Below are 24,151 nucleotides of genomic sequence, written 5' to 3' on the forward strand. Positions count from 1 at the left end.
TTCGTAAAGCAGACAATGCCCTCTGGTGATATTGCGTTACCGCCAAGGTTGTTAGGGATTGCAGACGCGTGGATGAGAAAGTGAACAACCACACTCACTCTGTGATTTGTGTAAAAAATATGAACTTGCGGGAGATGCGTCTTGGTTCAAAGCAAAGGAAATGCTTGAAAGGAAAGGGAAAGGCTCCTAGCGCTCCAGGGTCCTGAGGGGAAGGGAAAATGCTGAACCCAGGTACCTCCCCCCTATAAACTGACCACACCTCTGCTGATATTTTCACACAAGCAAATCCAGGCTAAAAATGAACAGCCCTGAAAAAGGAAACACAGTCCTAAACGGTTGTAAGTTTGCTGTTACCATACATCTCTTTCAGGGCCTCACTGAGGAGATTTACTTATTACTAGCCATTGTGTATGTATACACCTGGGTATTCTTGGTACTGATATGTGCCAGATACAGTGCTCAGGGAGGAGGCAAACAGCCAGCCCATTCCATGGCTTCAGGCAGCCCAGAGCCTCATAGAAAACGGTTGATCTTTTTAGCACCTCGAGGCCAACCAGCCTCCCTGCCCTTATTCCGATTCATTGTATTCTAAAGACAAATCCAATCAGCTCACATTTTTGCCCTTCTTAAGCACTAGTCAGATTGACACTATTGATTGCAGTGGCAGCTGTAGTGCATTTTTGATGATTTGAGCCTTTTGGCCTAGAGGTGACGTAAGTATTCATGATAAGCTAAGAATCCACAGGAAAATAAGGAAGGGACTCATTTTCAGTAATCATGTCTGTCTAGATCGCTCGGGGTGATGAAGGATAGTGAGGAGGGGGGTGGGTAGTGGTTAGGGTAAATATGTCTAGATGTGTGGGAGAGAAAGACACAGAGGGAGAGAGAATGTTTTCAAAATGGGAGAAAGAGTTTGATCCTAATTATTCCCAAACATAATGCCCTCATTTGTATCCCAGGTACTGTGGCACTTTGTGAAATGAGTACAAAAAATATTCAGTAGTTGTTTATTTTGATGTATCCCACTTACACTAGAAAATGCCGATGAGAAGTGGCTGGCTTAAAAATAAAGGGTAAGGGCACCTGGGTGGCTCGGTCGGTTAAGCGTTCTATTTCAGATCAGGTCATGATCTCAAAGTTCATGAATTCGAGCCCCACATCAGGCTCTGCGCTGACAGCTCAGCCTGGAGCCCACTTCAGATTCTGTGTCTCCTTGTCTGTCTGTCCTTCCCCTCCTTGTGTTCTCTCCCTCTCTCTCTGAAAAATAAATAAACATTTAAAAATAAAATAACAAGAATGCAGGCTTATAAACCAAAAAGAACAGTTAATGAGAAAATGAGTCATGACCACCAACCAGATGTTGACCTTTTTTTATTTTGTACTGGCTACAGTTTTATCTTGCATCCAGAAAATGATTGATTGCTGTCTTCAAGGAGTGCTGACATTCTGGATGCGATATCTCTGATGTTTGTATACTCCACTTATTGACTACAGTCGAAAAGTCAGACGTATTTAAAGGGCAGAGTAGCCTCCTCGTAACTCAAGAATTATAAAGTTATTTTATGGTTTGACCTATAACATGATCACCACCAACTCAAAGCCCACAAAGAATCATTGCTTTTATTGATGATGATTCCACAGCACTTGGTGCAAGCATACTTTATTTTTCAGCCAGAAACCTTGATTGTTGCGTGTTGCTGGGATGTCTGTTTAGCTGGATGAGTCCCATTGCTTGTTGATGATCAGTTCTTGAAAGTGTCCAGCAGTGTAAGAAACATGTACAAAGCAGGTACTTGACCTTGAAAATCTGGGACCCCTTGTCTTGCTTATGGATACAAGTTGCCCAAGGTAGGGACTTCTGAATTATGCACATTTCCTCAGGTCCTTCACTCACCCCTTCTCTGATTTTCAATTACCACTGCTTCTCAGTTGTATTTATTCTCCATTGCATCTTCCCTGTCTTTACTGATCGCCTCATTCGGGGATCTTCATCGTGTCTCTCCCTTGGTGAAGTAGTAACTCCCTATCTGGCATCTCTAATCCAGCGTCACTTGGCCCCTTCTGCATTGATACCAGAATGATGTTTTTCTTAACCAAAGCTCTTTTGGTTAAAACCCATCAGAGGCTGCTTAGTGCCTTCAGGGTCGAGTTCAGATTCCTTGAGTGGCATGCCGGGCACGTATTCAACCTGCTGTTGTCTGGTCTCATCCTTTTGAACCATTGACTTTGTATCCTGAGTGAAGCCACCTGACCATCTGTTCTGGAATCTGCTACCACGTTACATTAATTTATTGCTTTACACTTGTACAAAAATCCCTTCGTCCATACTTTATTTTCAACCTCCCAAGGGCCCTGTGAGTAGGGGAAAGAAAGGGATTTTTTTTTTTTTTTCACTTAACAGAGGAGTAATGGGGCATTAACTCCACACTGATTTAACAGGTAAATACTACACAGAATCAACTCTGGATAATCTTTATGTAGATTGTAGAATTTGTGAGTTATCAGTAGAGAAAGTGCAATGTATATTTTTATGGTCTAGCATACTAGACTACTGGTCTTCTGAGCCTTATATTCAGCTAAGTCTTTAAGAACAATGTACTCACTTAAGATACACATATGTACATTTACTTTTCCCAAAATGATCAAATATTTAATTCCAAAGTAGATTATACTTCAATTTTTTCAACAGTTTTGATCATTTGATCATCGATTAATTTTGATAATATGGAAAGGTAGAATTTTTAAGGCAGATAAACTGCTAAATATGTTATATGCAGATATAAAATATATACAATACATGTCACAGAACAATGAAGGAGATGAGAGGAGAGAATTATAGATTAACCTGTACACTGCATAGGAAAAAAGTCTCCCCCCTAGTGATATTAATGGAGTATTGTAAGCTCATTTTAGTACCAAAACTTAAATTAAAAAGGAAGGAGGAGGCTATGGAATAGAGGTTGTTGAAAAATCTCATTTTCAGCAAATTTGAAAAAAAAAAAACATCACGGAGGCAATTTAGTTTATTTTCTAAACATTCCCTGTAGTGTCGTGATGACCAAACAGCAGCTTTGAGCTAGTTCATAAAAACCAGAATGCAAAGAAAAGAGGGATAAACTGGGAAGAAACAAATAGGAAACCGTCCAATTTAATTGACCAGGCTGATTAGAATGGAAAATGTAAATGCCCTCCCCAAATGAGAAAATGGTGGATGTGCAAAGTCACTTCTTTGTGTATGTTTGGAATGTTTGTAACCCATGAAACTACCTGTGTTTTTAAGAAAGTCAATAAATAAAAACAGAATTGGAAAAAACCCAATTTTGTTAATGAAATTGTATAGTTAACTGAAGTAACCATGACATGTAAAAGAAATATAATTTCATGTAAATTCTCCTCCGTGGATTTAGAGGTTAGAGTTTTAACGCAATGACTCACTACCCATGATTTGCACCGTGTAAGAATTGTGCAGAAATCAAGGAGTCACCTCAAATAACCAGGTAAGGACACCTATGAAGATAAAATGCGATGTGGGACACCCTCCCTTGGCCTGCTAGCCATCTAGAAATGGATTGCTTTTTTAGTTAATGTATTAGTTTGTGGCAGGGGAAAAGATATGCAATTTAAGATAATTTGTTTACCTCTTACAGACCAGGAGTGTTACAAACATTTTGAGGAACATAACTTGGTTTAATGAAAATAGCTTTTTCCTTCTGTTTAAAAACATAACATGGATTGCAGAAAATAAGGTAAACTAGATTATGATAAAGTAACAACCAACCTAGAAATCTCAATAGCCTTAAAACAACAAAGATTGATTTCTCTCTTGTGTTACATGGCCGTCACATGTCATCTAGGAGCTCAGCTTCATGATGCTCTTTCTGCAGCTCCAAGGTTAATGGAATAGCCATTCTCAAAAACACTGTGAGCTGCTGTGGCAGAGGGAGAAAGAGAAGTCAAAAGAGTCTCAACACAGGAAATTAAACACTCAGGCCTGAAACTGACAAGTGACTTCTGCAAACTCATTGACCAGAACTAGTCACATGACCTCACCAAACGAAAAAAGGACCAGGAGCTAAGACCATACTTTTAAAAGAGAGAGCCAGAAATTTTGTTGACTAGCTCATACTGAAAATTTCAGCAGTGTAGGTATTTATAAAGAAGGAAATGGGGCACCTGGCTGGCTCAGCCAGTTAATCGTCCAACTCTGGATTTCAGCTCAGGTTGTGATCTCAGGATCGTGGGATCAAGCTCCATGTTGGGCTCCCCACTGACAGCTCAGAGCCTGCTTGGGGTTCTCTCTCTCCACCCCTCCCCTGTTCACTCTCTGGCTCTCTCTCCCTCTCTCTCTCAAAATAAATAAATAAACCCTAAAAAAAAAAAAGAAAAGAAATTTTGATCACTGAAAATTCTATCACCCAAATAACATTTGGTGAACTACCTTCCATTTATTCATGATTTTATTTATGAGTATTTTAAGAATTGCATCATTCTTTTTGATATTTCCGTAGTATTCCAGTGAATAAATGCTCATAATTGATTTAACCTGTTAGTGACCAATTAAGTTTCCAGTTTCTTCATTATTATAAACAAGGCTAAAATTATCATCTTAGTCCATATCTCTGGATTTTAACTGATGATTTTCCCACTGAAACCAGTGGAAATTAACATCAAACAATGTCAGTATGTTCGGTTTTGGTAAAAATGACAGATGGTCCCACAAAAGTGATGTACTAATTTAGACCATTGCCTAACTAAATGAAAACATGTATTTCTCTACAATTTTGATAACCCTGCATATTTTCAGGATTTGCCATGGTATTAAGCTAACAGTAATATTTTCATTTGCATTATTAGAGACTTTTTATATGTGAGTTTCCATGTATATTTTTCTCCTCTAAATAATCTATTCAAATTCTTATCTCATTTTCTGTAGAAATTTATGTTTCCTACTGATTTTATTTTTTTAATGTTTATTTATTTATTTTGAGAGAGAGTGAGTGAGAGAGAGAGAATCCCAAGCAGACTCTGTGCTGTCAGCACAGAGCCCAGTGCAGGGCTCATTCTCACAAACTGAGCTCATGACCTGAGCCGAAATCAAGAGTCAGATGCTTAACCAGTTGAGCCACCCAGACACCACAATGTATTTCCTATTGATTTTAGGATGATCCATGTATATTACAAAGCAGGCTGATATTTATTCAGTACATACTGGTAGAACATACTATCCAGCATCCATTTTTATTGGAGGCATCATGCTTTCCAAATTTCAAAACAAATTTAATATCTCCGTTGATTTCAGTATTATAACACTGTGTCATATGTTTGAAACATCTTTTTATGTTTATCTTTAAGGCATTTTTTAGATATGTTGAACTTCTAAATTTGAATAGTCTTTGTGGCTTTTGCTTTTATACCATGCAGGAAACCCTTTTCTAGTCTAAAATCACCAGAATATTCACCCATGCTTTCTTGCGGTACTTTTGTGGCTTCTCTTACTATATTTTTAATATTTTATTTACCTGGGGTTTGTTTTACTGTAAGGAGTGAGATAGAGATACCATTTGATTTTTCAAGTGGCCAGTTAACTTTGGCGAAATTTGAGGGAATGATGAGGAAAGTGAACAGAGGAGGAAAACATTATTCTTATCGTAATTATTGTTATTTACATTAACAAAGGTAGAGTAATGTTCTTTAGTTAACATGCTAAAGGAGGGGCTTCATGTTGAAATGGAGCCTGGGATTTTTCTCTCCTTACCTTTTACTTCAGTGGTAATTTTTAAGTGCTACTTAAAATGTTTTCTTTCTTGGTTTCCATGATGCGTATATTTCTGATTTCTGTCTTACCTTAATATCAACGATGCATTTTTGCAGTCTCTTCTTCCCTTTTGTGATCTTAAAATGCTGCTTTTCTTCATGGTTGTATCTTAACTCCCCTCCCCTTGCCCCCACCCCCCACATCTTACACTTTCTGCTTGATTTTATATATGCCTATAGGCTTAGATACAATTTATCCCAAAGCCTGTGAAGTAAATATGCACCAGTTGACTATGTTGGTCTGAAGCTGAAGAGAGATCCGGGTTTATGTTTATTTCAGGGGCGCCTGGGTGCCTCAGCCGATTAAGTGTCCGACTACCTACTTTGGATTCTGTGTCTCCGTCTCTCTCTGCCTGCCTCTCTCTCTCTCTCTCTCTCTCTCTCTCTCTTTCAAAAGTAAACATTTAAAAAAATTTTTTAATGTTTATTTCAATGCCTTATTTGCATCATAAACTTAACTGTGTCACTGCATTAATTATTTAAGTACTCAGCTTATTTTTCTGTTACCGTGTTTGTTTGTCTGTTTCTTTCTGATTTGAGAGTACTCTTTGTATATTAGGACCAAGGTGATATTCAGTCAACGCCTATCAGTACAGCATCTAAAGATGCCCTTTTCATCTGATGTTCCCTATATCACTTGTCCAAGTCAGAAATACAGGTGCCATATTTTGACTGCCACCTCTTTAAGTCTTACATCAAATCAGTCACAAATTTCTATTCATTCAGTTTTACCCCTTCACTTCTTATCAGGGCTCCTAGTGCATACCCATCATAGTCTTTGAAGGGTTTCTCTGCCCTAGCTTTGCCTGGCCTTCCTTGTGTCATATATTCTATACATTATATCAAGTATGCTTTTTAATGTGAAATTATTATGTCACCAACTCCCAATTTTTTCAGTGAATCTGTACTTTCAGATGGTAAGGTTCAAATATTGTAATGTCAAACACGTAAAGAAATCTTCTGCCTTTTTCTTACTTTTGCAAGAAAAAAAATTTCAAATCCAGTTCCACGGGTTGAACTTAAAGTATCTTCGAAGCACACACAAATAGATGCTGAATAGGCATTTGAATAGAAGAGGCTATAGCTCAAGGTCAGTGAACTGAAGGTACTGATTTGGAAATGTCCAGTGTATATCCATGAAAGACACAGGAGTCTGGTGATATGATATGCAAAGACGCTGCACAGTGAGGTGTGGAGAGGGCCCTAATCCTGAGGGCTATAAAAAAAAAAATAAATAAATGCAATATGTTTGGATAGAGGAGAAGCCAACAAAAGAGACAGGACAGGATTGGCCAGAAGGGTGGGAAGAGAGAACATGTGGCATTATTAAAAAAAAAAAAAAAAAAAAAAACAAAAAAGGAAGAGAAATTGGGAGAATGTTCGCATCCCTGAAAGTTAAGTAAGGATGCAAAACAGTGTGCATTCAGTGAATGTAGCAACTTGGAGACCACTGGTGGTCTTAGCAGGAGCAACTCCAGTGAGTTGGTGGGGGTGGAAGGAAGCTCGTAATGACTTAGAAATGAGTATTTGCCAAAGAATTCAAGAGAGGAAGGAGTTTTTGTTTTCTTGCTGATGAAGATGCTAGAATTTTGAGCATGTTTGAATATTTCAGTTCTTGACTGCTTAGTTATTTTTTAACTGTAAAAACATACTTAAAGATGTCCCACTCGCCAACTGGCGTAAGATGTAGAAGATCCTAGAATGGTCTAATACATAGCAGACCATCAGTACGAGTAACGTGTCATTAGTCTCCCTTCCCTTTCCTTCCTTCCTCTTTTCCCTCCTCCAGCTCCCCTGGGCTCACCATCCTTTGTAACAGTACAACCCACTGTATGTAGTCACAGTGGAAATACCTTTCTGTCTCTCTCTGTAATCTGCCGTCTCTTGAGTTAACTCTTTAATGTCTGTTCCCCTAAGTGCTGGGCACATTCTAATAGATACGTATAATCTCAGCTAATTAGATTGACTTGTCTTTTCACCTCTAAAATTTGGAGACTAAATCTGTTGCCCTCTTTATAAAATAGGTTTGACTCTCCTGTAGTCTTTGTAGGTTGGGAGTGGTTAACAAGGCCATTTAGGATTTCCATCATTTTTGCAGAGTGAAAACAGTATGAACAGCAGTGGAGTGACCCAAGCAAAACAGCACCACGTTTCTGCACCAAGAACTTTTGTTTGGAGCAGATGATGACAGGTTTAGTCACAGTTCTATTCCTAATCAATATTTTGGGGAGAACACAAAGGAGGTGATGGGAATTACAGTCTACAGTTGAAAAAGCACTAGCTGAAACCACTGATCTAGAGAAATTATCCATACAAGGCTTTGGACTTTACAGTGGTGTTATTATATTAGGCATGATTTATTTTTTCTTACAGCATGTATTTTTTTTTTCTTCTTTCATAGTGGCTTTGTGTCTGTCAGCTAGAAAGGAACTTGTATGGAGTGTATAGTAATCAAAGAGATGAAAGATGAATGAGTGTAGAGCTTTTTTTTTTTTTTTAAGCACTATTAACTCAGTGGCGTCTACCTGGAATGTAGATGCACTTTGGTGATTTCATTTTGATAATGCTGTAGCTGGTCTCTGATAATTGCCTTCTGTAATTGGAACAAATTTATGATTATGCTAATTCCTTCTCAGCCACCCAGTATACGGAAGCTGAGCTAATCCATACCTGTCCATGCATTTCCTTTGTAGATCATTACATGATTAGCCTTTCACTGTGGCTGATGGAGACATTTTTATTCCGAGCAGACTTGATTTCTCAAATGGTGTGTATATATGTGTAAGTGATACGTGTTGGTGTATCTTTATCCAGTTGTATGTAACTAGATATCAGCTTTTAAAACCAGTTTATGATATGAACATTTGGAGCCTTTAATGCTTTAATCCTTAAAAAGCTGGCTATTTTCTCAGCACTTGAGTATACATTACATGGTAGCAAAGAACAGAAAAAGGGAACTGTTAATTACTGTCTCGCAGCCACCACCTTTATTTTTTTTCAATATATGAAGTTTATTGTCAAATTGGTTTCCATACAACACCCAGTGCTCATCCCAAAAGGTGCCCTCCTCAATACCCATCACCCACCCTCCCCTCCCTCCCACCCCCCATCAACCCTCAGTTTGTTCTCAGTTTTTAGGAGGCTCTTATGCTTTGGCTGTCTTCCACTCTAGCCTCTTTTTTTTTCCTTCCCCTCTCCCATGGATTTCTGTTAAGTTTCTCAGGGTCCACATAAGAGTGAAACCATATGGTATCTGTCTTTCTCTGTATGGCTTATTTCACTTAGCATCACACTCTCCAGTTCCATCCACGTTGCTACGAAGGGCCATATTTCGTTCTTTCTCATTGCCCTGTAGTACTCCATTGTGTATATATATAAACCACAATTTCTTTATCCATTCATCAGTTGATGGACATTTAGGCTCTTTCCATAATTTGGCTATTGTTGAGAGTGTCGCAGCCACCACCTTTAAACCTTATTTACATACCAGAAATTATGGGAGGAAATGTGAAGACGGAAACAGTTTTGAGTATCTCTGAATGCCAGCTCTTCGTAATCTTGTTAGAGAGTTCTTGCCATCCTAAAATGGTCTTTTAAAATGAGATGGCATGTTACACTATGTTTCAGGTCACTCCTTGGGATATCACGCTTTGGAAGCATCTTCTAGATGTTGCATCATCAGTGGTTCAAACCCAGAATTCCTTTTTCCCTAGCAGATGGGAATGAGCAAAGGTAGAATTAGCAAAAAGTAGGATGGACTGCACTATCAAAAACACAGCTGAAAAGCAAATGGTAGCATATGCCTTCCCTTACAAATCACCTGCCCATTGTGTCTCCCTCCCTGTTCTTCTATTGATGCCAAGTGTGTTCAATGTTGTCTTCTGCCTCTGATCATCATTCTTGTAAATGTTTTACATTAATGTATACAAGGCTCATTCTTCCCTCGTGACGGTGTTACAGTGTCAGTAAACAGTGGATCAGGGTGTTCACTTCCTCAGAGACCATTTACCTGTCAAAATGAATTAAAAAAAATAACATGAGACTGTGGCTGACTTTCATAACTAAGGGGAAGTTGAAGGACGATACTGATCTGACAGGAGACCTACAGTGTCAGAACATGAAACTCCATCATCAGAATTCAGGTTTCTACACAGGTACACACATCTGTCGTTTCATTCAGCATCAGTGAGTGCCATTCAATCTGTGATCATTAGGTTTCTATCATTTGCCTGGTTCTGCTGCTGTGTTTTCACAATTAAGCTGAATTCCTGCTTCCTTTTGTGATGCATAATCAGATAAGTGGAGTTAAATTGAAGACACTGCAGCGTAGGTGGCTTTAGAATCAATCTATACAGCCTGGCAAGTAAAGGAAGACAAAGGGGGAAACCTAATAGTACTGTTATAAATAACTTGAAGGAAGTCTTATCAAGGAGAGAGGGGAAGACAGGTGACATCTAATCTGAAAGTAGCAAAGCAAGTAATGGCCTAACCTAGCCTTAGAGGACCATATGCTCCATTATGAGCTGAGGAATGTCACTCTACACAATAGGAGAGTCCCAGTTAAGACTTATTCAAGAATGCCAAGTCAAATTGTCGGAAATGTTAAAGAGAGGTACTTTTATGTGGTCAATAAAAGATATCAGAAAATGGCCAATGTTTTGTGGCAGAGTAAGTATTTGAAGGCTATGGTTCTGGTTCTATTTTCCTAGGATGTTCTGTTAGGCAAATTCTGTAACCTGTGGAATGGGGAGAAAAGGTTTTCTTTGCCTACCTTGGAGTTCTGAGGATCAAATGAGATAATGTATTAGATCTCAGTGTGTTCACTTGTGAATAGAAAGACCATGACCAAGACTTCTGTGAGTTCCTGCCTTTTCTTCATGGTCACAAGATGGCTGTCATGTCTTTAGAATCCCATTCGTGCCCAAACAGGGAAAAGGCCAGAAGTACCTAGCCCTTTTCTCAGGAAAGCGAATGCTTTTCTACACGTCACCCAACAGACTTAGATACAGCTGGCCTTCTTGAATATTTTAAGACTGCAGGCTGTATCGTCACAGCCTGATTTCATGGACTATGTGCTCCACTCACTTCTGCTTATGGCCATAAAAGCAAATAAAACACCAGATCGCTTTGAGAGGGCTAACCATAACTTTTCTTGAGTTATATACGTGGACAAATATTGAGTAATTTTTGATGTCAAAATAATAGAATTTTGATGTCAGAATAATAACCGGCCACATTCTGACCTGTTAGTGAGTATAATATAACCAGAATGTACACAGTCAAATGAGAGCTGTCCTTTAAATCAGCCCTCTAGGAGACAATACACTCTAACAATGTGGCTTTTATCAAGAAAATATTTGCAGTTCTTCCTTAGGAATGATCATGAAATCCTGACATATATTTTCAAAATTATCTTCCATGGTGGCAATCCTCTATGTTTTGATGTAATTTTGCAAATAGCATATGGTCATTCTACCGAAATCTTGAAAGTGATATGGATGACTGAGCACAGTGGTTGCAGGCAATTCTGGGATTCCAATTCTGGCCTTGCCATTGACTACCCTGTATCACCCTGGGCAAGGTACTTAACATCTCTGTTTCTATATCTGTAAAATGGAGGTGATAAAAATGTTGGTCATATCATGAGACCTTCTGAGGATTATATCAACACATGTATAGTGTTAGTGATTGCAGAAGAAATGCCTGGGAAATACTCACTGATGAATGTGACTTAAAGTAAATGAGAAATTTACTGGCTAGACCAATTTCCTAAGAGGTGGAAGTCCAGAGCCTTCCCTTTAGTTCCTATGGAACCCTGTCCTTACCTCTGTCTGCTCTACTCTCTTCCACCTCTCTATCCTTAGATGCCATCTCAATTTAGCCCTTTACCAGCTAGAATGAATTCCTTTGCTTTCTGTTCATTTTCTCACAGAAGTCATCACACTTGTCATTTTGTAAGATGGTAACTTCACAGAAAGTTTGAGAGGTTACGAAGGGAATGAAGGCGTTGGAAGCTGCTCCAGCCATCCAGTATTTCCTTGGCTCTGTGTCTCCTACTCCTAGGGTAGTCTGTCTCTCCGCCCTGTCTCATTGGACAAGGTTGCCTTCCCAAGCCATCTTTAGATGTAGTAGGGAGGAAAGATTCCTCTGATGTAATCCATACTTCGGAGCAAATACCTGAAATTCGACGTAAGACCATATGTAGCAATTATCAAGTGGCTCCCAGAATATATTTAAGAACAACTACACCAAAAATGTCTCTCTAGATCATGTGTGTGTTCAACCCTGGGATCTAAAACAAGGCTATGCTTCTCTTTTGACCCTACTCCACGATGTAGTTTGAAGTTTTATGTGTGTATGTGAATCACACCACTCTCTAAATTTGTAGGCACATCAGTTTGAGCTAGAAAGTGTGTTCAATAGGTGCCATTGAACATCCTCAGGAGAAAGTTCTATGCAAGACATAAGAATATTTAAAACATTGTTCATGTTCTTAGAGTGCCACTGTGTAGTATTGTTAAGAAAATGATCACAGGCAATGAATAGCTGAATGGAGAACCTTCAAAGGTCATAAATCTGAGGTTACATCTATAGTATATATGAGCAACTCGATTTCGTAACCAGTCTAGCAAATCCTGAGAGAGATGGCTGGAATTGGAGGATAGGAATACTTGGTAGATGCTATCAACAAATGGGTCCTCATTGGCATTTTCTCTGGGATATGAAGGAAAAGTGTCAGGTTGATGCTATCTAGAATTCAAAGGAGAAGAGGTTTGGGATCCTGTCTGGGAAGAGAGCTTGCCTGTTAAAATGGATTTTTTTCTTTCTGGTCTGGTTTTCCTTTCTTTTTTTTTTTCCTTTTTTTTACATTTCTTAAAGGTTAATAAAACTGCCTTCTCATTCTCTTATGGAATATTAAGAAGAAGAGCATGAGCATTAGAATTCTAACATACTGTCTGATGGAAATAAACATTTAAGTATAAGGTTTATGTGTGTATATACATAGATGTCTTTGACAAAGGTCAGAAGAGGTGAAATGTTAGGTCTCATGCAGCCATTTTCACCTATAACCCAGGTCTCGAATAAGATTAATTTACCACAAAGCCTCAATCCATTACTCTTCCAAAAGAGGTCCCTTCCCCATCTAATTACTCCTTGCTGACTATTGTTGAGAACATCTGTAGGCTTGTCGATTCCATACCTTGGGTCCCTGGCTAACCGGAATGACTGATCAGGAACCTGCTATCTGGCATGAAATCTAATTGTCTTTGATGGTCTGCTTTTCCAGATTTGTTTATAAACTGGAAAAATCTGCAAATTGCAGGCCATCTGTACATAACACTATGCTAATAGATGCGGGCATCCTGCAAATCCATAAGCTCATTACATCTAAGTAACTAGTTTCTTCACACACTCCTAACTGGGATTATCCATCTATACCAAATAAGGAGAAGCATGTGAAGAATTGTTTCTCTGAGGGGTGAATGCCTCCAGTAACCTTCTGCACTGGTAAGCCTCTCTGTCAAAGAGATGACCTCTTAGCATGAGGTCATTTGACTTTAGTGATACAAATGTCCCTTAGCCTCAAGGTAGTCAATGTATTGATCCCATAATGCTAATTTGAAAATTTGTGTGGCTTTCGTTAAGCGCATAATTAGGGCCCTCCAGCGCTGGCAAGCTCTTGCAAAATAATCTGACTCAATATTCATGCCCTTATGATACTTGTCAGACATTTTTCTGAGAAAGCCTTGAGAGTGGCCTCTGATACATCTGAACCATAACATGTTAGAATGATGGGGGAGGCAGAGTTAATGAAATAGAATGAACTTGAGTGACGGAGATTGAACTCCTCTTTGTGGTAATGTGCACAAGGGGCCAGAAAGCTGGTGTGTATCCATGGAGAAGAGGGAGTGAGTCTAGTTCATGAATATATTTTGTCTGGCCTTCACAATATATTTTGAGGCATCATGTTAGAATCAAGAAATAATACATGAGTGAGGCACCTGGGTGGCTCAGTCAGTTGTGTGTCTGACTGCCGCTCAGGTCATGATCTCATGGTTCATGGGTTCGAGCCCCACGTCCCTGTCTGGGATTCTCTCTCTGCATCTCTCTCTACCCTTCCGCCCCTCTTTCAAAGTAAATAAACTTTTTAAAAAATCTTTAAAAAAAAAAGAAAGAAAGAAGTAATACGTTAGAATATACATCCCCATTTTCCCCTGAAAATTTGAAGCCCTGGTTACACTGGTTGCAACAGTCTGAACGTGACTGGTGGCTGCACCTTTGCTTGGGTCATGTAATCTACATTTTGTCATAAATGGCCACCACTTCCCCATACATCCTGACAGACAAAATACTCCAGAAATTTGACCTCTACCGTGACACGTTAAAAGCGAGAGATTTTTTTTTTAATTTTTCTCTTTAAAAAATTTTTTTTTAATGTTTATTTGTTTCTGAGACAGAGAGAGACACAGCATGAGTGGGGGAGGGGCAGAGAGAGAGGGAGACACAGAATCAAAAGCAGGCTCCAGTCTCTGAGCGTCAGCCCAGAGCCTGATGCGGGGCTCGAACTCACAAACCGTGAGATCATGACCTGAACCAAAGTCGGTCGCTCAACCAACTGAGCCACCCAGGCACCCCTTAATTTTTTAATGTTTATTTGTGTGTGTGTGTGTGTGTGTGTGTGTGTGTGTGTGTGTGTGTGTGTTTGAGAGAGAGAGAGAGAGAGAGAGAGAGAGAGGAGGGAGGGGCAGACAGAGAGGGAGACACAGAATGCGAAGCAGGCTCCAGGCTCTGAGATTTCAGCATAGATCCCAAAGCAGGGCTCAAACCCATGAGCTGTGAGATCATGATCTGAGCCAAAGTTGGACGCTTAATTGACCGAACCACTCAGACACCCCAAAAGCAAGAGATTTTTAAGCAAAAATGAGGTCATTGTCATTTTTACTGCACTCATTTTATTATTATTTTTTTTTTAATACCCATGTCTCTCCCTAAAGTGGGAAAACAAAAGGAGACAGAAAGAAATAACATTTTTTAAGACAAATGAGCATGAGCTCATCCCTTCGTGGAAATGAAGAACAGCCCCTTGTCTTTAATATGCAAGCAATGTGCATGGATGTCTTGCACCCAGGGCCACTTCAGTAATTTATGTTCCCTCCTTGGCCCCTAGGAACATTTGAGTTTGCAACTTCTGGTGTAGGGAGTGCTTTTTCTATCTTATTTATTAAACTATTCTCCATTTAGGAGCACTTAGCTCATCAAAAATGTTTTAAAATTTCTTTAAGTGACAAAAGCATAAATCCAAAAGCAATTTGTCATTTTTATAAGCCCGGAAAACACCAAACTGATTTCCTCATAAAGATCCTGCCGTCCCTTTAATGGATAAACTATTAGTTTACAGATAAAAAACGGGCCCACAGTTAGAAGTCTACTAATGCACTGCTTATTTATAAACATAATTGGATTGAGGGACCTCAGTCATGACACCATAAACACTAAGTACACCACAACATGTATATGTAACTATGATCCCTAATTCATCCTTTGTCAGTGTTTTTCAAGCTATGACGTGGGGAGTCCCAGCAGCAGACCATTGTATACGTCCATAGTACATGTGGGTGGGTGGGTGGGTAGGGGGTCGATTGTATGGGGGGTTCAACTTATATGGTGGTACACTGAACATCTCTACAGGGCATGATTGTCGTAGGGAAGGACATGAATGATCTCTCCTGGAGTTCTGCAAACAGTGGTCTGGGAATGGCCATGTTAAAACAGCTAAGGGTCCCTCACATCTGTGGCTCTTCATCAGTTATAAGAAATTTCCTTATCTGTTTTTCATCTTGTGCTTTCATAGGAGCATTGAACTGAGGAAACATTCCAGGGTTAAATATAAATTTCAAAACCACTGTGCCACATGGTAATTAAATGAGACTTTTTTTAAGCTAACGTGATTTTTTTTCAGATCACTAAATAGCTTTTCGTTGAATGTGCCACAATTAACCACCAGGAAGAAAAGAACGGTTACCTGTAGTATTCTCCTAAAGCACCTGTAAACACACTACATTTTCTTCCAGTCATTTTTTTTAAGTATATGTATGTTTGTTTTATAACTTTGTGGTAACACTAAACATCTAATTTTGACTCTTCATATATGAGGAGCTTTTTCTTTCACTAGTTAAAATCATGACTTTTCATGTCTATGTAACATGAAATCATGTTTTTGAATCATAATTAATTTAAACAAAGTTCTATTTGATGTGTGGCTTTGGCACACGTTTTTCTTTTTTCCTCTTCCTTCCCTCTCCCCCTCCTTCCCTTTCTCCACCAAAAACAATTTATGGTGTTTAAATCCTTGTTTGTACAGAGAGGGAGGGAGGCAGACCATAAGAGACTAAAATACAGAGAACAGACTGAGGGTAGATGGGAGGGGGGAAGAGCGGAGAATGGGTGATGGGTATTGAGGAGGGCACTTATTGGGATGAGCACTGGGTGTTGTATATAAGCGATGAACCACAGGAATCTACCCCCAAAACCAAGAGCACACCTTACACACTGTATGTTACCAATTTGATGATAAATTATATTAGAAAGGAAGGAAGGAAGGAAGGAAGGAAGGAAGGAAGGAAGGAAGGAAAGAAAGAGAAAGAAAGAAAGAAAGAAAGAAAGAAAGAAAGAAAGAAAGAAAGAGAAAATTTACAATAATGAGAAAAAATAAATAACTAAATCCTCATTTGTAGCCCCAATACTTTCCTAGTAAATTCCTGGGATCATAATTATGAGAACATATAAAGCATTACTATCTTTAAGATTATCAGATGGAGGGACGCCTGGGTGGCTCAGTTGGTTAAGCATCCAACTCTTGCTTTCAGCTCAGGTCATGATCTCGCGGCTTCGTGAGTTTGAGCCCTGTGTTGGGCTCATTGCTGACAGTAGGGAGCCTGCTTGAGGTTCTCTCTCTCCCTCTCTCTCTGCCCCTCCCCCACTCATACTATGTCTGTCTCTCCCCAAATAAATAAATAAATAAACTTAAAAAAAAAAAAAAGACTATCAGATGGAGATAAATATTAGGAAGAAGATTGAAGTGGACAGGGCGAGCAGTAGAGAGGAGAGGGGGGTTACTATAATAAAAAGGACTGCTAGGCAAGACCTGAGGAGGTAACTTTGCTCTGAGACCTGAATGGAAAGTGAGATTGAGCCATGGGGTGCCTGTGGGAAAGCCCTTCCAGGCAGAGGAATCCGCACGTGTTAAGGCCCTGAGTTGGGAACTTGCTTTGAGCATTCTAGGACATGAAAGATTTCAGTAGGGCTGGAGTAGAGTGAGCAGGGGCTATTTGGGGATTCTGAGGTGGATAACTGATTGGGGGGCCAGACGGAGAAGGACTTTGTTAGCCTTGGTGTAAGGATTTGCGATTTTGTTCTAAGTGGGATTCAAGACCATTGAAAGATTTAGACCCAGAAAGTGACATGATCTGATCCCTTTGTGGACAATCAACTGTGGAGGCAAGTATGGAAGCAGCAGACAGCCCAGGTAGAGGCTGCTACTGAAAGGGGTTGCTAAGAAAGGGGATAATGGTAGAGAAGCAATAGCAGAAATGCCCCATTCTCTGCAAGGTGAGCAAAGATCAAACCACAAAAATAAAAACTATATGTATGTGTGTGTCTATGTATGTGTGTATAATTTTACTCTTTGGCATTTTGGTAGGAAAACTTCATTACATTGTCTAACTTTTCTATTAGTTGTATAGGATAATTACTCAATTTCTAATTGCCATGTATCTCTTTTTTCCTTTATCTTTATGCTGTATTACGAAGGATGGAAATACAGGAAAAAAAGGAAAAATACAGAAAAAAAAGGAAAAAAATCCTTTTTACCAAAGAAAAAAATTTTTATCAATTTATGAGAGCTAGAGCTATTGAGATTAAGGTTCCTCGGATCATATTTTTTCCTTTCTTCCAGACTTTTAGCAAATATTTTCCTAGTCTGTTGGCTATTTACTTTTGTGTATGGTTTATTTTTATATAAGTTTTCAATTTGAAGCCAAACGTCTACTTGGTTAAGGTGGTTTTAATTTCCTCTGAGCTGAAATTCCTTCAGGAAGGCTTTCTTTGATGGGGTTCCTAGGTGGCTCAGTTGGTTATGCGTCCAACTTCAGCTTAGGTCATAATCTCGGGATTCGTGAGTTCAAGCCCTGCATTGGGCTCTGTGCTGACAGCTTGGAGCCTAGAGCCTGCTTTGGATTCTGTGTCCCCCTCTCTCTCTCTGCCCATCCCCCACTTATGCTCTGTCTCTCCCTCTCAAAAATAAATAAATGTTATTATTAAAAAAAAAAAAAAAAAAAAAAGGCTTTCTCTTATTTTCAGGTGCTGGGACTCTTTTGGTTTTGGTCTCCAGAGCCCTTTCTGGCTGTTTACTCTCTGGAAGTAATTTGCTTATGGATCAGATTTGACCAACATACTGACCAGCTATTTGTGGGGATCTCTGGTAAATGAAGACGTGGGTGGGGACATGAGAGAGCAGCTTTCTAGGTACCACAAATAGCAAGAGTAAGGCAATTAGCAATCAGAAAACCAGGCAGTTTACACTCAGAGTTTCAGAACTAGGAGAGTAGAGTGGAACAGAAGCTCCCAGACCTAATTTAAGCAGACCAGTTTGTTCTTTCCAGTGTCATAGCCATGATGGCGATTTTAAAAGTCCATTCCTCTTGGCCTTACAGTAAGCATTTCATCCCAGATATTGGTGACAGTGTTACTCCCAGCTCTTATTTTCTGGTGGTGATGTAGATTGACTTCTTTATTTTCATCTTACCCATTAACCATAAGATCCATGTAAGAAGAGGCAATGAGGGTTTTGTTGATCTCATTTTACCCAATTCTCAAGACCACCTCTGACATTCAGTGTGTGTTTGGATATTCATCAGATAAATAAATGAATGACTGCAAAATATGAGTGTCAGTGGGTAATGGAGGGCATTTTGCCACAGACTGGTCGTCAGGTGTGTTTTAAAATCCATTCCACTGTCCTGCTTTGTCACACTGAGCAGTGCTTTTGGGCTTGGGGTCATTATTAGCACCTTCCCATCCAGGCTGGAACATGGCTGAGCCCTCCAGGAACTCCTGGGGGTGGTGATCAGGCTTTCTTCTTTACTTCATTGTTGGCCCTGCACCACATTCCTTTTTCATCCCCTCTTGATAGTAAAAGCTGTTCTGAGACTTCTTTTGGCTGTTGTGTGCCATTTTATTTTCTAAAATTGACCTCTTCGAGGGTAGGTTTTGGATGGTGATGATTTTATGTATTCTAAACTCTCATTAATGGAGCGATACTTGGGGTAAATTTCATTATAAAGATCATAATAGGTTTTCTTCTTTCTTTTTAATGTTTATTTATTTTTGAGAGAGAGACAGAGACAGAGCATGAATGGGGGAGGGGAAGAGAGAGAGGGATCCAGAATCCAAAGCAGGCTCCAGGCTCCAAGCTGTCAGCATAGAGCCCAGTGTGGGGCTCCAACTCATGAACCGCTAGATCATGACCTGAGCCAAAGTCAGAAGCTTAACCGACTGAGCCACCCAGGCGCCCCATAATAGGTTTTCTTATGACAGGTAAATCCCTTTTTATTAGAGACTGACAACAAATTGTTCTATAATTGTTGCTCCTTGTTTATTGGTAAATTAGAATTCTTTGGATTTAAACAGGAATGAGGTATCTTTTTATTTTTTTTAATATTCATTTTTGAGAGCAAGGGAACATGAGCAGAGGTAGAGCAGAGAGAGAGGGGACAGAGGATCTGAAGCAGGCTCTGTGCCGACACCAGAGTGACTGATGCGGGGCTCAAACCCACAAACAGTGAGTGAGATCATGACCTGAGCCAAAGTCGGACGCTCAACTGACTGAGCCTCCCAGACAACCAGGAATGAAGCATCTTACACTAAAACCAACTTTCAGTTATCTTCGCCAGTGGTGGGCAGGGTATGATGCAAAGTCCCCCAGTGCATATGCTTCCTTCTGTGTGATGTCTCTTTGGTGTAGCCACCACTCTTGCTTTCTGGGTTAAATTATGGTTATAATGCGTCTGTTCGATGTCTGTGTATATACCACATGCTGGTAGCTGGAGCTAAATGTTTATTGTCAAATGAGATACATGTAGTGCTACCAAGATGACACTAGGAAGTGGAGATGTTTGGATGTGGAAGCAGAGGACAGAATGAGGAAGGAAGGCGGTCTGTTCTGGGTGAAACTGGCTTGCCTGATAAAATAGGGGCAGTAAGTGTGGAACACCCCAGCTGGGCGAGGATGAGAGGCTAGAGGAGCAGTAGGTTCCATCTGTGTCTTCTCTAGGTGCTGAAGGAAAGTGAAGGGGTGGTATGACTGCCCCAATTAAACGTCGATGCAGAAAAAGCAAGTCCTTATGAGTGCGGATTTGACCCGATAGGATCAGCCCACCTGCCTTTCTCCATCCAATTTTTCCTAGTCGCCATTGCATTCTCATCATTTGACCTGGAAATAGCTCTCCTCCTGCCTCTACCCTGAGCCTCACAGGCAAATAACCTGTCAACCATGCTTACCATGACAGTTCTATTAATTTCACTGTTAGCCATAAGTCTAGCCTCTGAATGAACACAAAAAGGACTAGAATGGACTGAATATGATAATTAAAGTCAAGTGATTTCGACTCATTAGATTATGGTTAGTACTATAATTATCAAATATCTGTAGTGTATATCTTCCTGGCCTTCATCATATCCGTTATAGGACTGCTATTATACCGTTCTCACCTAATATCATCCCTTCTGTGCCTAGAAGGGAAGATAATATCATCTAGGCATAGAAGGGATGATATTATCTCTATCATAATAACTGTAGTAATGTTAAATAATCACTTTATACTAGCTAGTATAACGCCAAGGGTAGGATAAAAGTGGAACTAGAAAGAGGAAAACAGGTTATCCAGGAGTGATCTAGAGAAAATAAATCAAGGTGGAAGTAGCTTGTGCCCAGAGGGTATTAAAAGTCCTCTCCTCCAGAAGAGAGGCTGGGCATTAAATGTGCCGGGCATCTAACCCACTGTCTGTTGCATCATTGAAAGAGTAACGCAATTGATCACCAAAGAAATGTATCTCCAAAACTAGAGAACACTGAGATTTGAATTTAATTGCCTGTGATTGCCCAAATGTGTATTACATTGGCCTTTTATACATTATCACACCTTTCTTAAAATTTGTTCAAATGCAAACATGGACATGAAACCTTGTCTGACAGCATAATATCCTCTCAGCACAAAGTACAAGTTCTGCATGGGTGTGTTGATTTTGTGAGCTGCATTTTGGGCTTGTTATAGACACGTAGTCATTACCATCAGAGTTTGCACTAAGATGAAATATAATGAAATGACCTAATTGTAGTCACCTCTTTTCTCTCTTCCACCGCGTTTCTTAAAAATGGGTCAAAGTCAGTAGGTATTTATGTTCCTTTCCTGACTCCAGTTTATTAACTTGAGTGTTCATTTCCTGAATATACCAAATTTGCTAAATAAAAGGGATGGGAAATGGAATAAAGAGAAATAAAAAATCACTGCTGTGGCTCTAGAGGTTAGGAACGTCTGTCTCCCTCCCATACGCCGGAACTACCCACCTTCCAATTCCAGAATAGAGGTTTGTTGGGTTTTTTGCTTGTTTTGTTTTGTTTACAAATGACTGGTAAAGTGAACATTCCTTTCTTCTTATAGGTGGAATGGTTGAAAAATGAGGAGCCCATTGACTCCGAGCAAGATGAAAACATTGATACCAGGGCTGACCACAACCTCATCATCCGGCAGGCGCGCCTCTCCGACTCCGGCAATTACACCTGCATGGCAGCCAACATCGTGGCCAAGAGGAGGAGCCTGTCAGCCACGGTGGTGGTTTATGGTAAGACCAGCCCCAACGCCAGGAATGGATAGGGAGGACGGAAAGCAAAGTAGAGGGATTTCAGTGTGTAGAGCTGAAAGGACTTCAGGGGTCATCCACTACTGTGCTCTCTCCTGCCTCTCTCATTTGGTAGGTGAGAACACGTCCCTATTGCTAGTACTGTGTTTGCTCTCACCTCTAGTATGGGACGTCCACGAGATAGTGACATTCCCGATCCCTCCGACAGTGACATTTCCAATCCCTGTCTTTTAAAACTAATCTTAAAAGTTTCTTTTCTCCCACTGTGTTTATATTTGAAAAGAATTGAGGTGGGCAACTTCCGCTTCCCATCCCTCCCAAACCCAGCATCCACCCCCAGCCTCCCCAGACCTGCTGTGGGCAGTTTTCTCTCCTGGCATAGGAAATGCCTCAAAAGCACACATCACTATTTGCTGAATGTTTCAGGTATTACATTAAAAAACAAAACAAAACAAAACAAAACTTCCCGGCTATTTAAGTAAAGTCATTCCCCTCCACAGTCGAAGAGTCCTGGGATTGGGTTTTGAAGCATTTTAAGTAATAGAAATTCAAATGCTGATATTTTCTGTCTGTACTCTAGATTTTCAAGTGCTTTAGAGATAGGTTGATGAATTCATCCTATTTTTCCTAATTCCCCACAAAGAAAATCCTGTGTCCCTCTTGTGTCAGATGAGTAGACTGAGGGACAGAGATGAGGTAAGCCCCACTGTTGCCCCATGATCGAGTGGCCAGTGTGGGTCTGCAGGGTCTCTTGGTCCCTGGATGCCAAACTCACAACACCTTGGCACAGTGGCTAGCACATAGTAGGCAATCAGTAAAAACCTCTCTCCTTTTTTTCTCCCCTCCCCATTTTTCTCTCTCAGTGAATGGAGGCTGGTCTTCCTGGACAGAGTGGTCAGCCTGCAATGTTCGCTGTGGTAGAGGATGGCAGAAACGTTCCCGGACCTGCACCAACCCAGCTCCTCTCAATGGTGGGGCCTTTTGTGAGGGAATGTCAGTGCAGAAAATAACATGCACTTCTCTTTGTCCTGGTGAGATATGTGTAGATTCCCTTTTCCCTTCTCATCCACCAACACGATTAAGCTGGTGTGAAGCACTGAATATAACCTTCCTTCCCAAAGTTATCCTCTCCCACGTTCTCAGAATGCAGCCTTTGTCCAAAGTGCTAATGTGGAACTCACTATAATAGCAAGAACGTGGGTGAAATACCTCCACTGGGGGACATATATATAGATGATCCTGGACACTCACCATCAGTAAGCCATCATGCTCTGAAGTGTCTCTTTACTAGCCGTGTTTGGTGGGGCTGAGCCATCTGCTTCTCTCCTTGGGTTCTCCCATCTGATGGCACAATAACTAGCAGGGATTGAGTTGTCTGTGAGCACAAAACAGGTAGCAGACATCTGACCCTTTATCATCAATTACCAATCAACTCACCTTATCAGCTTTGTATTTGTTGACAGTAAAACCAGCAGAGATTGTACAGTATCACAGAGTTGCTATTTTGCATTTGGCCTGTTTGCCTTCCTTTCTGAATAGACACTTCCTTTACCAAATATGGCTTTTATAAGCTCTTTTGTTCATCTCTTCCTGGCTCTAGCCCAGTTTATACAATGAGGAGTAGATGAGATGGAGATGACTTTCTTTATGGAAAGCATGTCCTCCCACCGAGAAACAAATTGATCCTAGGCCTCCCGTGCATTATAAAACATTAACTCCAAGGATGCTAGGCTAGAGCCTCGGGTCTTTAAAATTTCAGATCTACTTCCACTGAAAGCTAAGCTGAGGCTCTCACCAACAGCTTATTCCTGGAGTTTCCTTCCAAACTCCTATTCAGTCAACATTTATTGAGTGCTTACTATGTGCCAGGTACTGTGCAAGCTACTTTTATAAATGCGATGTCATTTAACTCTGTGTTGTGAGTTTTCTTATCCCCCAGTTGACAGAAATAGTAAAGTAAGTCAAAGGGATTGCTGAGGAGCCAATAAGTGAACACAATCAAGACAAGTTCTTGGACATTTTGCTTTCAAGTTCAGTATTTTTTTTTGTTGTTGTTGTTACCCTGTTCTTGACTAATTGCTCTCGATTAAAAATTGCACGATCTTAACCCACATACGCATGGTTGGACTATTCCTAGGAGGTAAAGGGACAATTGCCTCAAACAGCTGCCATTATCTCTAGGGTCAATTTTTAGTGGAATTAAAATTAGTTTGTTCGTTTCTACATACAGCAGCAATCCATGACCCATGAAATTCTGTTTATGTTAAGTCCTGGTATCTTGGGGCTTTGACTGACCTGTTTTACTTTAATACTGTCAAAATACATATAGGTTTAACTTTTTATTGTTTAGGGCTTTTAGGGCTTAAAGATAGTTCCTACTACTGTCTAGTTCTAAACTGTCAACCCACAAGGAAGCGGC

The 24,151-nt window shown here is 40.1% G+C and overlaps 1 protein-coding gene across 9 annotated transcripts in view; it reads left to right on the plus strand.

Annotated features, from left to right (window-relative positions):
• The window catches only part of UNC5D (unc-5 netrin receptor D), a 554,978-nt gene that overhangs the window by 424,552 nt on the left and 106,275 nt on the right, over positions 1-24,151 (plus strand). For 5 of the 9 annotated variants that reach the window (XM_060653615.3, XM_060653618.3, XM_060653617.3 and 2 more), the window contains exons 5-6: positions 21,534-21,714; positions 22,596-22,763. In XM_060653615.3, coding sequence (XP_060509598.1) covers positions 21,534-21,714; positions 22,596-22,763 — 349 coding nt within the window. The remainder of the gene's footprint in view (positions 1-21,533; positions 21,715-22,595; positions 22,764-24,151) is intronic. The other 4 variants (XM_060653619.3, XM_060653621.3, XM_060653620.3 and 1 more) reach the window with 1 other exon arrangement.

This window comes from Panthera onca, chromosome B1 (genome assembly GCF_046562875.1).
Source record: "Panthera onca isolate mPanOnc1 chromosome B1, mPanOnc1 haplotype 2, whole genome shotgun sequence".
Classification (NCBI taxonomy): domain Eukaryota; kingdom Metazoa; phylum Chordata; class Mammalia; order Carnivora; family Felidae; genus Panthera; species Panthera onca.